General features: G+C 44.3%; 1 protein-coding gene across 1 annotated transcript in view; it reads right to left on the bottom strand.

Moving 5' to 3' along the window:
• Positions 1-2,222: 2,222 nt before the first annotated feature.
• DHX35 (DEAH-box helicase 35) overlaps positions 2,223-21,702 on the bottom strand; it is a 77,256-nt gene continuing 57,776 nt past the window's right edge. Inside the window, exons 17-22 of the mRNA XM_032294942.1 lie at positions 21,239-21,316; positions 19,643-19,772; positions 16,540-16,621; positions 14,588-14,659; positions 10,758-10,869; positions 2,223-3,434 (exon numbers count right to left, since the gene is read on the bottom strand). Coding sequence (XP_032150833.1) covers positions 3,390-3,434; positions 10,758-10,869; positions 14,588-14,659; positions 16,540-16,621; positions 19,643-19,772; positions 21,239-21,316 — 519 coding nt within the window. The 3' untranslated portion in view covers positions 2,223-3,389. The remainder of the gene's footprint in view (positions 3,435-10,757; positions 10,870-14,587; positions 14,660-16,539; positions 16,622-19,642; positions 19,773-21,238; positions 21,317-21,702) is intronic.

The raw sequence follows: 21,702 nt of genomic DNA on the forward strand, positions 1-21,702 counted from the left end.
ATATATATAAATTAGCCGGGTGTGATGGTAGGTGCTTGTAATCCCAGCTACTTGGGAGGTTGAGGTGGAAGAATTGCTTGAACCTGGAAGGCGGAGGATGCAGTGAGACGAAATCATGTTATTGCACTCCAGCCTGGGGGACAAGAGCAAGACTCTGTCTCAAAAAAAAAAAAAAAAAAGTCTTTTACAGAGAATAAACTTAAGCTTTACAAAATGCTCATTACTACACATTCCTCATTTTTGCAGGACTCAGGAAAATACATAGTGGGCTGACACTGATGCCTGCTGTCACAGCCTGCCTGGGGTCAAATCCCAACCCCGTGGATCTGTGTTTTGGGAAAATACATAATAGTGATTGGGCTGGGGTCTAAGCACACTTGTAAAGAAACAAATTTATCAGCTTTCACTCAGATCTGACACTCTGATCTCCCAGCTGGGGGCTATCTGTCCCTTGGGCTGCATGTCTTCATATCTTCCAACTCCTGTCCCGTGGATTCCCAAGCCCCATATCATCAGAACTACCTGACATGGGGCTTTTAAAACTTACAGCTTCCCAGGCCTCACTGCCAGAGGTCCTGTGGCTCCAGGATGAAGTCTCGTGGTTATCATCCAGCTTTAGGCCCCTTGGCCTGGTCCTCCCTCCCTCAGCCACCCAATCCCCCGTCTGGTCAGCAGCAGATGTCCTTGCTCAGGCTAGGAGATGTCAGCCACACGCTGTCGGTGCCCAGCCCTGGAAAAGAGCTGAGAGCAGGGCTGGGGTGCTGGGAACAACCCAGCACCGAATGGCAGGGCCTGGTCCATGAAGCAGGAGCAGCACTAGTAGCACGCTGTGCTGACACCAGGACAAACCAGCAGAGATGGGAGCATGGAGCTGGGGGACTGGACAGCTCTCCAAGTTCATGGCCCAAGTGACATGCGCTGCAGTGGGGGGATGGCCAGGGAAGAACATGAGAGCAGTCTGTATGTTCACCAGGAAAGCATCTTGTCGTAGGAAAGTCTCTGTGGATACAGCCCTGGCCTTATCAACCCCTACTGGACCTGTGCTAACCCCTGCCACCCTGTCCTTCTCACACACCCAGCTCCAGCCTGGTCCACTCATCTGGTTATTTGTCAAGTGTCTCCACCCCATCCCTGTGCCATGCACAGCCTGAGGGCTCAACATTTGCTGGCTGGACTGAGTGGTGCACTGGCTGAGCCAGGGGCTCCCTGTGACAATGTCCAACCCCCAGGGACACCAACTGTGGCAGAGAACTGGCAGGGTCTCTGCAAGCCACCAACACAGAAAGCTCCCACCTCTGGGCCTGCAGGGCACATGGTCTCCATGCTTTCCAGCACCAGCTTCTCTCTCCTCTCACTTGCCCCAAAGGGAAGACACAGCAGTGCTGTGGGGAATTTCACTAGCGTATCTGAAGACCTGTGTGGAGCCCAAGGGGACTAATTCTGTGGAACAACTGGGGGACAAAGTCTGTGAGGTGCTAGGCCCTGCTGTCACATCTGTGGGCTGACACTGGGAACAGGGACACAGACCCGCAAGAGACAAAGTCAAAAGCTCTCGTCTCTCTCATCCAGGCTGGGCCCCATTCCCTGGCGAGCTGTGCGGTTCCAGCCTTAACCATCCCCTACTTGGGACCTCCCCATCGGCCCAGGATTTTGCAGTTGCTTTGGACAGCAAGGACCTGTCCCACCCATCACAGACTGTGACATAACACAGAGCACAACACTGGGAAGTGTCCCCTGAGGAGGGCTGCCCTCTGAGAGGTGGAGGGACAGATGGGAGGCATGGGCTCAGGATCAGGCACCCGGGATGGAGGCAGCCTGCAGAGACGGCCTTGCCTCTGGGTGCTCCCTCCAGACTGTCTGGCCTCCTGGTGGACTCTGGTCTCCAACATGAGGGTGTGAACCCTGTAGCTTTCCCCCTTCCACCATCACATAAGCTTACCAGGATCAGCCCCAGTCCTAAAGCCAAACTTGAAAAAAAATGTTTCTGACTTCTCTACAGGAAGATCCCATCTGGAAACCGGCAAGAATTAGCACCTATTTGGGACTTCCTTTAAATGCCCCACAGTTTACTCTAATCAGGTCCCAGGGGCATTCAGTCACATCATCTTGCTTTAGGGGCTTCCCTAAATGTATGCCACAGCATTAGGCTTCTTAGCTAATGTCAGGCCCTCACTCTGAACAATTTGCTAGAACATGTTAACATACAGACCATGAGAACCAGGTATGGGAGGGAATACATTTACTTTAGGTATAAAGGTTCACTATTATTAACAAGTTAATACTATTATTTACATGTTTATAAAATGGAAATAAAAATGACATACACGTTTGGTGCCAAAAGTGGCACATCCAAACTAATATCAGTACAAAAATAAATTTTCAAGCTATGTGTTTTTAAAATAAAGGTCATTGGAACAGTAAGGGGGGAAAATCTGCATCTGGCATGTGTTGAAATGCAATCATCGTCACAGCAAAGCAGCCTGGGGCAACAAAACCAGTGCCTGCTGGAAGAACTGCCCCCGCCTGCTGTCGCAGTAATAACCAAGCAAACAAACAAAGAAACCAAATACCAGTTATGTTCCTGAGCTACGAGAAGTTTAGAGCATCTAAACTGTTGTGAATTCCTGCTAAAGAGGAGGCCCTGTGGGATCTGAGCTGATGAACTTTCCTGAGTGCTCAGCTAGTGTGGCACCGGAACCTGGCACTGCACTCGGAGAGGACGCTAAGCCCACATGTCGTCCTCAGCCAACACAAAACAGCGCACGGGTCCTCTTTGTCAATCACCAATGCCTTGCAAGGCTCCTGGCTGCAGACAAACAGGGGCAAGGGCTGAGGACAGACAGAAGCCACTGGGTTTGGGAGCCCCTGTGCCCGTCAGACATGCCCCCTGGTGGTTTCGGCAGAGATCTCCAGTGTTTTGTTCTTTCGTAGATACACGCTTGTTCACACCTGGCAACGTACCCTCATTGGTTAACAGAGCCGTGGCCCCGGCAGGGAAAGCACAGCCAGCCCAGCAAACCCTCTGTCTACCCTACATGGTACTTCAGCCTTCAGTGGCTAACTTTCCTCCTTGTTCCCCACAGAGCTGGCCAGGACTGTGTGCCTTTTGGAAGTGGCATGCTGGGTTAGTGAGAGTGCTGAGTGAGCCAACTCCCACTCCGCCCGCTACAGCACAGAAGGATGCCTACCCACGCACAAAGTCCTCCGGGATCCCAGCAAGGATGCAAATGCTGTGGGTAGCAGGAAGGGCTAATGAACAGGCCGCAGCCCCTTCAGAGCAGCCAAACATTCCACAGGAGTTGGTGCCAGCTCACCCCGCCTGGGGCCAGGGACAGCAGCATGGGGGAGAGGGCACCAGCAGTCCCTGCAGCCTCAGCTCTGGGATCTTCTCACTGGTCCTGGACCTTGGCCCTTTTGGCTTTCAGGGACAGGTGCTGCAAGAGAAGAGAAGACACTATAGTTGGGGTTGATTAGACAAACCAGACTGCTACATGATCCCCATACAAATGACCACATCAAATCTTCCATCTGGTCCACACCTTCCTGGTAAATGCTGTGCTGCTCATGAAGTAGCCTGGAGGGAAAAAGCCCAAGTGACCAATGAAGAAGCAGACCTTAAGTCAGCTGCCAGCAACCTGAGGCCCAAGCCACCGTGGCTGAGCCTGGTTATACAGCGCTCTGCGGAAGCTGTCAAGGAAAGGTTTTCTTTTTGAGACACGGCTCTCTCCCTCTGCCCCAGCCTACAGGACAGCACTACAGCCAGACACCTGGGCTTAGGCTGGAAGTGACCTCAAATCTCCATGAAGTTCCTGACAACAGTCAAGAAAAGGTATCCGCTCTTTAGGAAAAAGGAAGTCCATTTACCAAGCATCTCAACATACCAGGCACCCACACGCCAGACACCCATGCTCAAGGATGGAGATAAAGACACAGCCCCTGCCACATGAAGGGTACAAGCTTGCTGGGAAGACAGATAGAAAGCACATCTCCTAGTGACACATTTGTTTTTCCAGAAATGTCACTTTCAACCATTATGAGTAACATGAAGTACAACATTACAATCATAGGCATCAGATGACAGGATTGGAAGATGAAAGTATTTTTTACATTGCAAGGTAAAGCCAAAAGTGGCACAAATCCTTAAATATGCCTTTGAGGCAATGTGTGCCTATAAGCTTTTAATAAAAGACCTCCCTCCACTCATCAGCTGGGATACACCCAACAGCTCATTACTAATCATCAATAACCAAGAGATCCCGAGCCGTGCCACCTAACACACAGTGAGAGCCCCACACGAGAATGCCCACCCCAACCCCTCCGCTCCGGGGCCAGTGTGCTCATTTCTTAGCACATCCATACGGGCTCACAACATCAAGCTGCATCGCCCCCAGAAAGAACTGCAGGCCCTGGAGGACGTGAACAAAGACACAATGCACCATCCAGGATGACGTGAGAGACAAGAGTGAATGGGACCCAGGTCTAAATGAGCTACAAGAACTCAGACTTCCTCTCTGCTTACACCTGAGGAAGGACCACTACCGGCTTTGCAAAGGCCAAGTTAAAAGGGTTTTCCCTAATAATGAAGATATCTCTGAGAATAAGAAAAAATAATATAAAAGCCAGAAGACAAATCTCTGAATAGGTCACCCTCTTCTTCCCTGTCTAGCTGTAGGTCTTGCTAAATTTCTCTGCATTCTCTCCTCTCTGCATGTCACCTGGTATGACCCACACAGCTAATGTTAGACATCCACGGCCTTAGCCTGGGGACGGGAGATGACGCCATTGTGCCTGTGGGGCCATTTTTGGTGCTTGTTTCTGGGAAGAATGTTGAATATAAACAGAGCTGACTCTGAACCATTTCAGGCCTCTACACAGAGTCAGAGCGACATTCCAAAAAATAGCGGTGATGGAAAGTCTCCAAAGGTGCCAGGAACAGAGCGGCGAATGATCTGCGGGCTGTGGATGGTTGTGAGGTGCTGCACTGCATTCAACAAAGGAACATCTACCATACATGGGCAGGCCCTGCAGATCTGGAGGTTCTTTGAGAAATTAATCTGCTTTGGACAAGTTAATAGAAGTGCCCTTAAGACTATACAGCAAAGAAACAACACAAGTTTCTCTGTGGTTTTAGGACCATGGCCATACAATGAGGTTGTTGCACAAGGTGATTTCTTTCTTTCTTTTTTTTTTAAGACGGAGTCTCGCTCTGTTGTCCAGGCTGGAGTGCAATGGCGTAACCTCGGCTCACTGCAGCCTCTACCTCCTGGGTTCAAGTGATTCTCCAGCATCGGCCTCCCGAATGGCTGGGATTAAAGGCACATACCACCACACCTGGATAATTTTTATATTTTTATTAGAGACGGGGTTTCACCATGTTGGGCAGGCTGGTTTCGAACTCTTAGCGTCAGGTGATCTGCCCATCTTGGTCTCCCAAAGTGTTGGGATTACAGGCGTGAGCCACCGCACCTGGCTGCACCAGGTGATTTCTAAAGGTCCCAGCCTCTCTAAAACTACTCTGAGGACAGTGGAGGGGATGTGCAAAAAAAAAAAAAAAGCGATTTGGAAAGAAGAGACAAACGCAGAAATTTGGTCTTGTCATTTTCTTCAAACTCCTGAATCTATTTGCTCTTTAACTTTGTGGGTTTGACCTAAAGAAACTGGAATTTTGAGCTGAGAAGGGAAAATGACTCAGCTTCTAGGCTAATTCTGTGTCCAAGAGTCTAAATGAATCCAAGACAATTTCAGGCTCATCCTTCTCTGGGTGTTTGCATCTTCCTACTTTAACGAGCACTTTGACCGCTGCACCGTTCCTCTTCCAACCTCTATTTACCTTCCTGATCCCTTCTCTTGGACTCCCAAAAGTCTGCTGCTTTCCACTTGAGAGGTTTTGAAGGAAAAGACTTTCTTTCACCACAGGGTTATTCTTATCAACCTAATTCAGCAAAGACAACACACTCTGCATTTTTATCAGTCCTTGCAGGCTGATCTTTCTAGCTGAAATATCTGAATTGGGATGTGTGAAGAACTATAAAGGTGTGAAATGGTTTTTGTTTGTTTAGATAAAAATTAAATATTATAAAATTTTGAAAGGGCAATTTCCTTTGACTTTGGTGGGGCAGGAGAGATGAGGAGATTTTTCCATTTACAGGGTCACAAATTCAAATGTCTCCAAGAGTTGAGCAGGCAAGTAAGCAAGTGACGTGGGACTATGGCAGCTGGCAATGTCACTGACAGCAGGCAGCCATCCCTAAGCCTCTGTGATGCCACCACATAGGAACTCAGGCCTAGTGCTACCAGACTAAACATGTCTTTCAAGACAAACCAGAAATTCATGTTTAATATGAAATCTCCCAATTTTTAAATGTGGCAATCAATTCAAGTATTACTTTGAAAACACTGTGTAATCCAATTCTGGCCCTAATGGAGAAAAAGGTTTCAGACTTTCCCTTCTGCTGTAAACTTGGGCAGAATATGTAATGCAAGTGTTTTCAGGCCACAAACAGCACAGGGCTATAATCCGTTTTTAAAAAGGAGCTGGGTATAGTGGCTCACACCTGTAATCCCAGCAATTTGGGACACCAAGGCGGGCAGATCACCTGAGGTCAGGAGTTCGAGATCAGCCTGGCCAACATGGCGAAACCCCGTCTCTACTAAAAATACAAAAATTAGCCGGGCATGGTGGCACACCTCTGTAATCCCAGCTACTAGGAAGGCTGAGGCGAGATAGTTGGGAGACGGGGGGGGGGGGTGGGGGGGTGGAGGTTGCAGTGAGTGGAGATCATGCCACTGCACTCCAGCCAGGGTGACAGAGCAAGACTCTGTGTCAAAAGTAAATAAATAAAAATAAAAAGGGAACTAGTGGGCATGGTGGCTCACACCTGTAATCCCAGAAATTTGGGAAACCAAGGTAGGAGGACCACTTGAACCCAGGTATTTGAGACCAGCCTGGGCAACATAGTGAAACCCCATCTCTAAAAAAATTTTTTTAATTAGCTCAGGTCAGGCCCACTGGCTCATGCCTGTAATTTCGGCACTTCGGGAGGCTGAGATGAGTGGATCACTTGAGGCCGGGAGTTTGAAGCCAGCCTGGTCAACATGGTAAAACTGACTCTACTAAAAATACAAAAAAAAAAAAAAAAAAAAAGGAGTCAGGCATGGTGGCACATGCCTGTAATCCCAACTACATGGGAGGCTGAGGCAGAAGAATCACTTGAATCTGGGAAGTGGAGGTTGCTGTAAGCCAAGATCATGCCACTGCACTGAGGCTCTCTCAAAAAAAAAAAGAAAAAAAAGAAAAGAAAAGTAAATTAGCTGGGCATTGTGGCACTTGCCTGTAGTTCTAGCTACTCAGGAGGCTGAGGCCTGAGGATTACCTGAGCCCAGGAGGTCGAGGCTACAGTGAGCCATGATAACGCCACTGCATTCTAGCCTGTGTAACAGAATGAGACCCTGTCTCAAAAAAAGAAAGAAAAAGAAAAAAAGGAAAACAAGGTAAGCTCCAAATTCATCTTGAGTCTCTAAGCCTTAGCACAGGGAGGAAAATCCTAAACAGAGAACAATAATATGGCTGAACAGAGGAATCAGAGATGAGACTATAGGGAGGCTGAGACAGCTGGAACTTACAGGACAGGGCATCAAAAAGGAGGAGCTCCAGAAATCGACATAGGGCTACCCTTACGTCTTTGGCTATGCTTACATCTTACGTCTAAGCTACATATATGCAGGCCAAGATTTGATAAAGCAGAGAATTCTAGCAGAAAATAGTTACTGCAGAGTTATAAGCTGAGATGGAGGTTCTGGAGGTCTGCACAATGCTAGAGGCACCGAAGTTCGGAATGCAAAGACTCCGCTGAGTATCCTGGCCATTCAGCTGAGACATCAGTCTTAGGCATACAGCTACTCTAGACCTGCCCTGTTAAAGCCTAAAATCAATGCTCAGCAGAATCAAACTGATGTGCCAGTAAATTAACTGACTACCAGGAAAAAACTCAACATTCTACAAGAAAAACAAACAAACAAAATTCAGACTGTCCACAACATAGCATCTCTAACATCCAGTCAGATGTCAGAGATTTTGTATTGTCTAGTAATTTACAACAAAAAATTACTAGACAATACAAGCAGGACAATGTGACCCATAACAAGGAGGAAAAATAGCCAGAAGACAACACAGACCAGAAACGAGAGAGATGCTGAATTCTATAGGTAAGCCCTTTAAAACGGCTATTACAATACCTTCAAAGATCTAAAGAAAAGGATAGACATAGTAAGTGAACACATGAAGACTCTAAATAAGGAAACAAACTAAAGAAGAAATGAAAATGCTAGAATGGAAAAATATCTGAAATGAAATTTTTCTGTTGGGTTTAACGGGAGATTGGCCACTGAAGACAGGTCAAGAGAAACTATCCAAACTGAGGCACAGGGGAAAAAAAATTAGAGCCTCTGTCCCACATGTGGGACAACATCAGGTGCTTTAACACATACGTAAGTGGCATTCCAGAAAGAGCAGAGAGAAAATAGTAGAGCAGAAAAAATATTTTAAAGAGTAACAATCCCAAACTTCCCAAATATGATTTTTAAAAAATCAGCCCAATGATCCAATAAGCCAGTGAACTCCAAGTGGGATAAACACAAAGAAAAGGAAACCATAGGTCAAACTGATGAAACTCAAAGACAAAGAAAGAAGACACATTATTAATACATACAGAGGAACAACCATGAAAAGGACTCCTGGCTTTTCTCTGGAACAATTCAAACCAGATCTCAATGGAATGAACTCTTTAAAGCGTTAAAAAGAAAAAGCAAACAAAAGATTTCACTCTAGAGCTCTACACAGCAAAAGTGTTTTCCAAAAATGAAGATGAAATGAAAATATTTTCAAATAAATGAATGCTGACAGAATATTTCATTAGTAGACATGCAGTAAAAGATATATCAAAGGGTGTTCTTCAGGCTAAAGAGAAGACAGAAACTTGGATCTACACAAAGGTATGAAGAATGATAGATATGTGGGTAACATAAAACACCTTTATTCTTGTTTCTTAATATCTTAAAAAGACAATGTTTAAAACAAAAACCATAGCAACGTGTCATGGAGTTTAAACACATGTAGAAATAAAATATATGACAACAATCCTAGCACTTTGGGAGGCCAAGGTAGGTGGATCACTTGAGCCCAGGAGTTTCAGACCAGCCTGGCCAACATGGCAAAACCCCATCTCTACAAAAAATAAAAAAAATAGTAGGAGTGGCGGCATGCACCTGTGGTCCCAGCTACTCAAGAGGCTGAGGCAGGAGGACTGCTTGAGCCCAGGAGGCAGAGGCTGCAGGGAGCCCTGATTGTGCCACTGTACTCCAGCCTGGGCAACAGAGCAAGACTCTGTCTCAAAAAGCAAACAAATAAAATACATGACATCAAGAGCTCAAAGAATGAGATGGAGAAAATGAAATATACTGTTGTAGTTTTCTTATAAGCTAAGTAGCATAATATTACTAATTCAAGATAGACTGTGATGAGTTAAGAATGCATATTATAATCTTAGAGAAATCACACAAAAATAAACCAACAGGTATAAAAAGCCATTACAAGAGGTAAAATAAGACACTTTAAAAATATTTCATTAATTCAAAAGCAGCAGTAAAAATGAGGAAAAGGGGAACAAAAACTACATTGGACAAGTAGGAAACAAATACCAAAGGTAGTGGAGTGAAATCTAACCATATTAATAATTACCGTAAATAACTGCACAAAACACTTCAATCAAACTCAGTGTGGAACAAACAGAATGGGTCTATGGGCTGAATTGAACCAGAAGTGTGTAAACTCTCATTTACCTCCCCGCCTTCCAAATATAACCATCTCCCAATTAAAAATCGTGTTATAGGCTGGGCACAGTGCCTCACACCTGTAGTCCCACCACTATGGGAAGCTGAGGTGGGCAGATTGCTTGAGCTCAGGTGTTCATGACCAGCCTGGGCAACATGGTGAAACCCTGCCTCTACAAAAAAAAAAATTAGCCGGACGTGGTGGTGTGCACCTGTAGTCCCAGCCGCTTGAGAGGCTGAGGTGGGAGGATCGCTTCAGCCCAGGAGGTAAAGGTTGCAGTGAGCCAGGATCGTGCCACTGCACTCCAGCCTGGGTGACAGAGCAAGACCCTATCTTTAAAAAAACAAAAAATCATGTTAGAAGAATGTATGGCCTTCTAAATTTTTACAAGGAATAAAAACCATTTTTTGCAAAAATAAAGGAGCAAATAAAACTATTAGATCTGTCCTAAAATGCTTACTCCCTGCTCGTCTTGCACATGGGCTTGTCCAAAGGGTAGCAACAGGAATAGCTGCATCGCGCATCAGTGTGTTTAAGGCACCTGGGCGTAAGCTTGCGCACTCATTTATGGCCTCTGTGAGGCAACACTCATCAGAGATTATCTGTGCCACTCCTTGTGAACATGGATCCAAAGTGTGATGTGATTTCTTTAGAAATAGTTTGGAAGAGCGAAAGGAGAGAGGTGCTGAAAACACCTTTTTTCTTTTTCTTACGAGGTTAGGGGGATTTATTTTTAATTGCGCTTCACTATGAATTAAACACTAGAGTGCTTTCCCAGAATGTTTTGGAGATATGGTAATGGACTTTCCACCCTATGCACCACTAGGGGGAACACACTTAGGGCATTAAATTGGAGGGAAAAAGTACATTTAAAAACATGAAGATGCTGCTAACAGGCGGCTGGGGCTTGGCCTCTGTCCATTCCTACCGTTCCTTGTTGATAAAAGTGTGGAGCCAGCTCCAACAGCCAGGCCGATTCAATGGCAGTCACATCTCTCATGTAATACTTGGAGGTCTGTATAACTTCATTATAGATAACCCTGAAATAAGAAAGAAACATGAGCTAATTTCCCCCTCTTAGGATGATAGTCAAGAGCCACAGTTACACACTGTTTCCTTTGACTTTTAGCAGGTTCTACTCTATGTGCCAGACACTGTGCTAAACACATGCATTTATGTTGCTCACCAAAGCCTCATGACCTATGTGCTGGGTGATGGCGTACTCATTTCTCAGATGAGACTCTAAGTCCTAACTGACTTCTGGGACATCTCACTTATCCTCAAAGGACCTTTCTGGATCCTTCATCTGCATTTACAGAACTCTGAACTGACACTAATGACTTTATTAGAAAATACAGAAACAGAGGCAAAGGTTTGCCTGATTCTGAAAGGGGCTGGGAACTGACTGGAAACAGACAAAAGAATTTTCTAAAATGATAAAAATATTTCATAACTTATTTGGGTGCAGGTTACATGGGTATATACATTTGTCAAAACTAATCTTGCACTGTAAATAAATTATACCTTTATTTAAGAAGAAAAATGTTTCTGAGGCTCAGTTAATAGACAAAGAGCCAAGAGCATAGTAACAAGTCTGCAGGTTTTAGGTGTGCATATTAGTAGATCTTAGTTTCTGAGTCATCCAAAGTGCTGATTCAGGGCTTCCCAAGTAACTGTAAACACACCAGCCACACTGTGGTTGCCCACCCCTCAAAAACCAGTAAATCCATCTCAGCTGATGAAAGGAAACAGGAGGGCCCCCTGCAAAGAGGCTGTGAAGGGGGAGCACTGTCTTTGCCACCTGAGTGGTACGGAGCTGCTTCAGGCTGGCTCTATTTCCCCAAGCTTTCTTTGCCCTTCAGAGCTCCTTAGGAATGAAGCAAAAATAAGAAAAGCCTTTCTCTTTTAAGCAACTCCCAAATTTAACCACCCAAAAGTCAGCAAAAAAAGAATCTAAAACTGAGGTTTTGCATCTGTCTTGATTTAAAAAATAATTTTTTTAAAGACAGGGTCTCACTCTGTCACCCAGGCTGGAGTGCAGTGGTGCAATCATGGCTCACTGAAGCCTCAACTCCTGGGCTTAAGGCATCCTCCTGTCTCAGTCTCCTGAATAGCTAAGACTACAGGGATGTGCCACAAGGCATGGTTATTATTATTATTATTATTATTTTTGAGTTGAGGTCTCACTATGGTGCCCAGGCTGGTCTTGAACTCCTGACCTCAAGCAACCCTCTGGCCTCAGCCTCCCAAAGTGCTAAGATTAGAGGCATGGGCACTCTTCAAATTATCCTGCACTCATGAGTATGCATACCCTGCCACATTTGTATGGTCATTTGGTAACACTTCTAAACCCGGAACTAACCAAGGTGCTCTCTACCTAAGAAACTTCTAGGTCTGCACTGGTTCCAGGATAAATCTGATTCCTTGGTCTAGAGAAATAGAACTCAAACTTTACTGCCCAACAGAAACATCTGGAGAGCTTGTTAAAGTGGAATCCTGGGCCCTAGTCCAGTTTCTGATTGAGTGGGGCTGGACATAGCCTGAGAATCTGCATTTCGTACAAGTTTTCAGGTGATACTGATGCTGGGCTACAGGCCACACTTTGAAAGCCGCAGGTCTAGGGTACAAAGTGTTTCACCACAGACCTTTTTGCCTTCAAATCTACCACTATCTTCTCTCCCTTTCTTCACACACGCCCCACCCTTCTTCCCAAGGCTTTTCCATCTTCCGGCTGGAGAAGGCCAAATTGTTGTTGTCTTTAAAATTTCCTATCTGAGCCGGACACAGTGGCTCACGCCTGTAATCCCGGCACTTTGGGAGGCCAAAGCAGGCGGATCACCTAAGGTCAGGAGTTCGAGACCAGCCTTGCCAACATGGCGAAACCCCATCTCTACTAAAAAATTAAAAAATTAGCCGGGCGTGGTGGCACACACCTGTAATCCCAATTATTTGGGAAACTGAGGCAGGAGAATCACTTGAATCCTGGAAGCGGAGGTTGAAATGTGCCAAGATCGTACTCCAGCCTGGGCTACAGAGTGAGACTCCAGCTCAAAAAAAAAAAAAAAAATCCAATCCATGGTTGATCAGTACTTTTAATCATACTTTTTATTGGTAAAATACAATATAAATGAATTACTAAAAAATTGAAATTGTAAACAAGAAAAATATAAGCCCCCAATTTTTATTAAATTGGATAAACATAAACTTAACCACCAAAATGCTATAAAGATGTCTAAAGGCGGCCGGGCGCGGTGGCTCAAGCCTGTAATCCCAGCACTTTGGGAGGCCGAGGCGGGTGGATCACGAGGTCAAGAGATCGAGACCATCCTGGTCAACATGGTGAAACCCCATCTCTACTAAAAATACAAAAAATTAGCTGGGCATGGTGGTGCGTGCCTGTAATCCCAGCTACTCAGGAGGCTGAGGCAGGAGAATTGCCTGAACCCAGGAGGCGGAGGTTGCGGTGAGCCGAAATCGCGCTATTGCACTCCAGCCTGGGTAACATGAGTGAAACTCTGTCTCAAAAAAAAAAAAAAAAAAGATGTCTAAAGGCCTATTCTCGAATTCTCTGCTTACCTCTTTCTTCTCAGGCAGTGTTATGGAGCAGTATCATTTCACGAGCTACCCACACCAATCATTCCCCATTTCCCAAACACATCCGGCTCCTTCATGTCCCCTGGCTCTGCCCCTGCTACCTCTCCACCTGGAATGCCCTTTGGGTCCTTTCTGCCTGAACACTCTTGTTTCTAGGTTCAGAATGAATGCTATCTCCTCCATGAAGCCTGCCCTCATCTCATTCGTACATGATGTGCCAAGCCCAGCACTTCATCCAGGCCACTAGTAAAGCTCTTCCCCTAAGGTAGTAGACTCTGTCTCTATGTCAAAACTGTGGGCTGGGGCCGGGCACGGTGGCTCCCGCCTATAATCCCAGCACTTTGGGAAGCCAAGGCGAGTGGATCACCTGAAGTCAGGAGTTGAAGACCAGCCTGGTCAAACATAGTGAAACCCCATCTCTACTAAAAATACAAAAATTAGCCAGGCATGGTGGCACATGCCTATAGTCTCAGCTACTCGGGTGGCTGAGGCAGGAGAATCACTTGAACCTAGGGGGCAGAGGTTGCAGTGAGCCAAGATAGCACCACTGCACTCCAGCCTGGGTGACATGGCGAAACTCTGTCTCAGAAAAAAAAAAAAAAAAAAAAAAAGAACTGTGGGCTGGAATCCCAACTCATTTCTGCATAGCTATGCCTCATGCAGGGCTGAGCATCCAGTCAGTGGGTGAAAATGAACATCTGCTGAATAAATTTTCAAAACACTATTTGCTTAAGGAGATCTCTGCCAGAGCAGAAGTTTGTGGGTTTTTTTTTTTTTTTTTCCATATGGAGCCTCGCTGTCTCCCAGGCTGGAGTGCAGTGGTGTGATCTCAGCTCACTGCAACCTCCAGCTCCCAGGTTCAAGCGATTCTCCTATCTCAGACTCCCGAGTAGCTGGGATCACAGGCGTGCTCCACCATGCCTGGCTAATTTTTGTATTTTTAGTAGAGAGGAGATTTCAGAATGTTGGCCAGGTTGGTCTTGAATTCCTGACCTCAGATGATCTGCCTGCCTCGGCCTCCCAAAGTGCTGGAATTACAGGAATGAGCCACACTGGGCCCAGGGCAGAAATTCTAGGGACAATGTCAAGAAACCCTTACAGGAAAGAAACAAGAACGTGGCCTTGCTCAGAGCAGGCACCGGCTAGGCAGCAGGATGCACTTACCAGCGAGGCGGCTTCTCTGCATAGAGGACTGACGCAGGGTGTATGTGCAGCTCGTGGTCATCACGGATGGTCCTTGCAACATAGAAGAATTTTGTCTGAAGCACGCTTTAAATACATACAGCAAGACTTGCCCACAGACTTTTAATATTACCAAAGAAACATGCAGACTGAACTTGTCACAAGCAAAACAACTATCTCCATCTTCTCTTGCAATCTTTCTTCATCCCTCCCCTGTTGCAACCCCAGAAATCAAGAATAAATCATGTGAAAAAGCAAAGAGGAGAAAAGCAACATGTGGACACTCAGAAAAAACATTTAGAAATAAAATGCTCTGCCTATGTTTACATTCATCTTCTGCAGGTGCTTGATGGAAAAATACATGTGATTCATTCTATAAGCTTATCTATTAAGCAAAGTTAAATACTAAGGATAGTGACTACAGGGGGAGCAATGATAGTGAAAAAAGAAAGCTCAGTACTGGACTACTAATTTCTCTGAAATAGTTCTTCCAATTCCAACTCAGTAGAATGGTCTGTTTCTTGTGGGAAGTGCCTCAAGTGCTGTGACAGAGCGCCTCGTCAACACTGTAATAAAGCCAGTGTCCCGGGGTCCTGGCTGGCCTGCCAGGTGATGGTGAGCTGATCAACACTACATGTTGTCTCAAAGGAATGACCGGCCTGGAATCTCTTATGTTGCCCATCCACATTGAGGACACTGATAAAAGAATTTTCAAAACACCAGTCGAAACTGCTAACTCTCCAGGAGAGTGGGGGGGCAATGAAGATGACAAGCTGCAACACTCCCTGCAGAAGATCTCGGGCCACTGTGGGGGTCACCTCCACATGGACGAATTGTCTCAAATACAGACGACTCAGGGTGGGAGGGGAGCTCAAACAATGGGCAACTGAATCATGATACTGACAGGCTACAACATGCCTGGAGTAACAAAGAAAACATGTAACTCCATGCCCGGAGTAACAAAAAGATCAGCGTAAAGTGCTATCCTGTGGTTCAAACAGCCGGCTACTAGGATACTAGATGGAGGAGATCTGGCTGCCAAAATTAAAAAAGGCTCAGTGCAATTCTGGACTCATTAACAGGAACCCAGGACAAGAAATATCTTGGCTGATCTCAAGAAAACAGGGAGGTAATGTTTTCTGAGGGAAAAAAAATTAATGACAAAATAATACATGGAAAGAAGAGCTGGGGAGAAATTCTTTGAATTGTTCTCTTATTAAAGAAGAAAATGATGATAAGTACACTTTAAACAGGCTACAGTAAGGTTATGAAACTAAAATGAGCCAAAGGACAGAAAAGACAGACTAAAAGTAACAATTCAAAGCACTGGAATGATTCATCTGGAGAAAGGAAAGCTAAGCTATGCTTAGCTTTCACTGCATTTGAATATACTGAAGACCATTAGGAAGGCATCAACATCAGTGACTTCCTATGCCTAGAAAACGGAACTGAAAGAATCAGGTTCTGTAGCAGGAGGCACATCTAGGACATGAGAAACACCTGGCTACCTCCAAAGACACCAGCCGTGGCCACACTGCACCAGGGTGGGTGAGGACTTCAGTCTTGCACATCTCTAAAGACATCATAAGCTAGCCAACTGTAAAAGTAGCTTCTCTGGGAAAGATTATTTTTAATGGTTTCTTCAAGTCATATTATTCTATCATTAGAACTGAAATATTACCAGCCTCAAGACTGTCAGCATCCTAAAACATACGTTACAACATATAGATGAACTGAATATACGAGAATCATTTTCAGAAAGTCAAGATATTTTGCTTAAAGCTATATCACTAACCTCAACCCTGTTTTGGAAGGAAGCATGATAGAAATTAAAAATAATTATTTAATTACTGTCTCTGCACAGCTTTCTGTGAGGTTTGGGTCATTTGTAAGATTGTTCCTTTAACGAATGACTTCACCAAGTATTGTGTTACCTATAAGCTCCAGTAGAATGAAACCTCGCGGCATTGGCGAAGAAGCCCGAGACAATACACCTCAGGACGGGATCCGGATCACCTATACAGGCAGCAAACAGGGTGGATGAGATCCTTCCTTGCCTGCCCTATGCTCCGTGTGCTCGAACCTGTGCTGGAAGGCACAGGATCCAGTCCCAGCACCACCCCAGGCTGCTTCAAGCCACCTGGAAACCCTCTCCTGAATTGGCTCCAGCCCTACCCTTCCCGATGCTGGATGCCTGCCCAGGCACCATCTAAGGAGGTCCCACTATTAGATAATGTCCATAGGATATATTCCAAATTGTTATGCAAAAGGCTAATGTTATTTTTATGGCTGGTGACATATCACATCTCATCATTTTTAAGACTCACTCTTTTTCTAGCTTTAATTCACGGAAATTAGGATAGCATTTTACAATTATAATTGGCAGCATTTTTTTCCTTGGTGATACATAAAATAATGTTTCTTACACATGATGGTATCTTAGATCCAATGGAATATAGCATGTTGGTAAGTAAGTTCCCTAAAGGTGGTACTATTTCCAAAGCCATCAACAATACGGCAGTTTCACTGCATTCTTACTAGCAATGTTTTGGTAAAAGGGTTATCGTCTTTTATATTACATTTATTTGATTACTATCTGCATGTTTCTTCTTTTGTGAATTTTTTGTTCTAATCCTTAGCCCATTTTATCAACCTGAAAACTGTTTTATTCTAAACATATCAAATAAAATCATTCTATAATAAAGTTTTTAATCTTCATGCATGTCATGATGGCTGAAAGTACCTTTGACTCATTGCTTTCTATTTTTTTAAGACTTAGATGTTTTAAATTTGCATGTAATTTAGTCTCCATGATTTTCTGTATTGTTCTTAAGCACTGAGCTGATAAATATCAAATCTACATGTCTAACTATGATCTAATGCGAGACTCAGTCTGTTCTCTCCTATTGTTCATAAGAAATTTCCATGTAAAATGTGTCCTCTAATCAGGGGTAATCTCTCTTCCAAAGGGGTGAAAACTGGTTCTTGGAGGCAGGGGAAGGTGAACATCTTAGACACTACAATGGTTTATGGCCCTCCGAAGCTCAACCCTACCTTACAAAATCTTACTCCTTACTATTTAATTTCTCAGGGTAGGGAGAATTTAAATTTAATGTAACTTTTCTCCTGAGCAGGGGTTTGATACTGAAAAACAGGTAAAGAACACCAATTGCAGAAGTAAGGCTGTCTTCTCCCTGCTCAGGGGTAATAGGCGCTTGATCAGCTGCTCTCAAACTGGGTGCTCCTTGTAAGCTTCCTGTTTCTGTCAATGACTCCAACATGGCCCAGTGGCCCAGGTTTCAACTCTTCCCTCTCTTGTGAGGGTATTCACCCATCGAACATTCTCTGAGCATCTTATATACTCCTCACTCCAAGCACTTGTCTCCAATCCTCCTTCCCTAGAGTGCTCTTTGCCACTATTTTTTTTTTTTGAGATGGAGTTTCACTCTGTCGCCCAAGCTGGAGCGCAGTGGTGCGATCTCGCCTCACTGTATGTAACCTCTGCCTCCCAGATTCAAGCGATTCTCCTGCCTCAGCCTCCTGAGTAGCTGGGATTACAGGTGCCCACCACCATGACCAACTATTTCTTTTTTTTAATTTTTAGCACAGATGGAGTTTCACCATATTGGCCAGGCTGGTCTCAAACTCCTGACCTTGTGATCTGCCTGCCTCGCCCTCCCAAAGTGCTGGGATTACAGGTGTGAGCCACCGGGCCCAGCCGCCACCATTTTCTAATTCAACGAGACCCCAAAGCTTGACTGGACTCCCACCGCCCCTAAAGGAAGCTGCAAGACTTCCCAGGCCAGCCTCCTCCAGATTCTTTCCTCCTGGCATTTCTTCCACATTTGCCAGCACATCTTCTACAATTACTGAAGTATCTACTACTATAACTTCTAAGAGGACTGATAATCTGGTATTGTAGGATTTTGTCTATCTGTATGAATCTCTCCCTTAATGCACTGTTCCCTTAAAATAAAACCTAAGACTTTGTCATTGTTTAATCATTTGCTCTTAGTATAAAGACAAAATACGACTGATAGGGAATTGCCTAGACTCAAGCTCTGACTCCACCATATCCTCGCTGTGTAACTTTAGCCAGTTACATTTTACCTCTTAGCCATACTTTTCTCATCTATAAGATGGGGAAAACAGCACATATTTCACAGCGCCGTTATGAGCATTAAATTAATAAGCACATGGAACACTCAGAGTGCTGCCTGGCCACTTATAAGCACTCAGGAAATGTTAACAAGTACTAATGGTGCTGAGGATGTGGCTGAATACCTGGCACCCAGTAGGCTTTCAACCCGACTGCTGAGGCGGGTATGCCACTTCCTTAAAGCACAGACTTCTGAGCCACACAGATCTGGCTCTGCTCCTTATCAGCTGTGTTGTCCTGAATTTAATCAAACTTCTCCCTAGACCTTATGACTAATTGTAAAATGAGAATATTACTAACACCTCAAGGAGTGGGAGACTGAGCAAGAGAACATTTGGAGAACCCCTGCCACAGGGTAACCTATCGTGTCCCTGATTAATAGCAGTCACTGTCACTGCCAGAGGCCAGACTATGTCTTACATACTACTTTTCCTTTTCTTACCCTTAGTGACTGTCTAGGCTAAACACCCAGCACTTGCTTTAATAATACATGTCTTTGAAAATAAAATTCAATTTTTATGTAATAGCTACAAATATCATCGAACAAAAAATAGTTTTTCTTGCAAAGCCTGCATGGGAGAATCAATTACATGATGTGCAATAACACTGATGTGGCTGTTAATGATTCTTAAGTATTGTCATGGGCTATGAAGTTCCTTCAGTAAGAATACCCACCAGAAAGAAAAAGGGACCTCCTTGGAAAAAATATGCAACTTGACCTTCAGCTTTTCATAGATGCAGGCAACTCAAAATATAAAACCCAGTGCTGGTACAGAGCACACCATGCTGCCTCGCACCAGACCAGCATGAGAACTTTAGGAGGACAACTCAACAGAATGAAGCAAGGGAAGTCACCAGCTGAGGCAGTTTCTTCTCACCTTCACTGGACTTCTTGGGCACTTGAAACTTGACAAGAAGCTTTTTCAATTGTTCTCTTACAGTCGCAGCTCTGACAAGACCCTTGTAATTCAGGAAATGTTCCTGACACCACTGAGAGTTCTTATTGTGCTACCGAACAACCCAGAGAGAGGGAGTTAGAAAAACGGACATGTTCTTGACTCATGCTATATTGTAGAGATCATTCTTTTCTCCTCCCCCATGTGCTGTTCAATGGCATAAGACCTAAAGATTGGAACTGGCCCTTTTTTATCCCACCTCTCAAAACAGATGTTAACAACCTTGCACACATCTGATTGCTCTGCAACCCCACTCTGCACTAAAGGGCAAATGAGAACTTAATGACAAGCAGAGATGTTTTCAATTTTAAATACCTTCATGTGGTTGAACTATCAGAAAGAATCACTTCCCTGTATGGTTCTTTGTAAATCAACTTTTCTTCTGTGGCATGCTTGAATTTGTCACTTTATGATACTACAGGCCAACAAAATAACACTTGCCAATGTAGAAAAAATTTACAAATTACTATTATTTGTCCCCAAAGTATGATTTTTCTATCAACAGTATTTAATTTTTCTACATTCATAGGTATGATCATTCTGTCTTAGAGTAAATTACTGCTGTGGAAATACACCTCTGAAATTATATTGTAAGTTAGGAAGGAAAGTGCTTTAAATAAGAAAATGTAATTAACAGAAGATATTCCAAGAAGGCAACTATGAAATAATACAATGCACCCACTTTCTACTGGTAAAGAAAGCTTCAGCTTGGAGATGATATATTGTGCCTGTATAAATGAATTTTATCTGATTTAAACCGTAAGTCTCAACAAGAGGTGAATTTCTTTTTTCTGAACACTTTTCACCAACTGAATAATCTTCCTCAAATCACTGGTAAACAAAATTTTAGCATTTCTTCACTTCTAAAAGAGTATTTAAGAAATGAATGTTACAAATCTGAAATATTATACCCTTTCTTTTATGTAAGATTTCTTTTTTCATCATTTCCATCACCTTTAGATCTCGTTTATTAACAATTTTTCATGAGAACTTTAAGCTGTATTATTTGCTCTCAGTTTTATAGAACATTAACAATGAAAATTAACATTACCTACAGCTAAATATGTGTGGGATACGTGAATATGCACAGATCACAACTAAATGTCTTCTCATGGCAGCTGGGACAGCTTTGAAGATTCAACCTAGGACTTCAAGTTGCTCTCAGCCTCATTTACCTGGCAGAAAATATAACAGAACTTCCTATTCAAATGTTGCCTTTCTGTCTACTACATGGTGGATGTGAGAAGACGTGAAGCTGGGCACTGGCCCGCCGCTAGTGTACCGCATCTCCAAGCAAGGGAAAGCAATGAATGATTCCTGTCTTCTCAGCAATACGGCACCACAAACTCAGCAGAAAGCCCGACCTACCAGTTAGAGTACTGGCAATATATCTAACGGGAAAATAAAGGGCTCTCAAGGGCATTCCTTTATGAACTGAACTTCTGGGATCCTCCCTCCTAGATCACCTCCAGTGGGTGGTGTGTTGAGGCAGCATTTAGAGCAGGAAGTTGTGCTTACTTTAATAAATGCTTCATATACGTTGAGCATAGTGAGGTGGTCACCCTCCTCTACAGCAAATTTACGGTGCACTCGAATCTGGAAAGAATAAAGCAACGTTCAGAATCTGACTCTTGGCCGGGTGTGGTGGTTTCCATCTGTAATCCCAGCATTTTGGGAAGCTGAGGCAGGAAGACTCCTTGAGGCCAAGAGTTTGACACCAGCCTAGGCAACATAGGTAAACTCCATCTCTACAAAACTAAAAAAGAAAAAAAATTAGCAGGGCATGGTGGTATGTGTCTCTAAGTCCCAGCTACTAGGCTGAGGTGGGAAGATCGCTTGAGCCCAGGAGTCAAAGTTTGCACCACTATACTCCATGGCAACAGAGTGAGATGGATGGATGAATGGATGGAAGGAAAGAAGGAAGGAAGGAAAGATGAAGGAAGGAAGGAAGGAAGGAAGGAAGGAAGGAAGGAAGGAAGGAA

The sequence above is a fragment of the Sapajus apella genome, unplaced genomic scaffold (assembly GCF_009761245.1).
Source record: "Sapajus apella isolate SASKATOON/1434 unplaced genomic scaffold, GSC_monkey_1.0 scaffold33, whole genome shotgun sequence".
Taxonomy (NCBI): domain Eukaryota; kingdom Metazoa; phylum Chordata; class Mammalia; order Primates; family Cebidae; genus Sapajus; species Sapajus apella.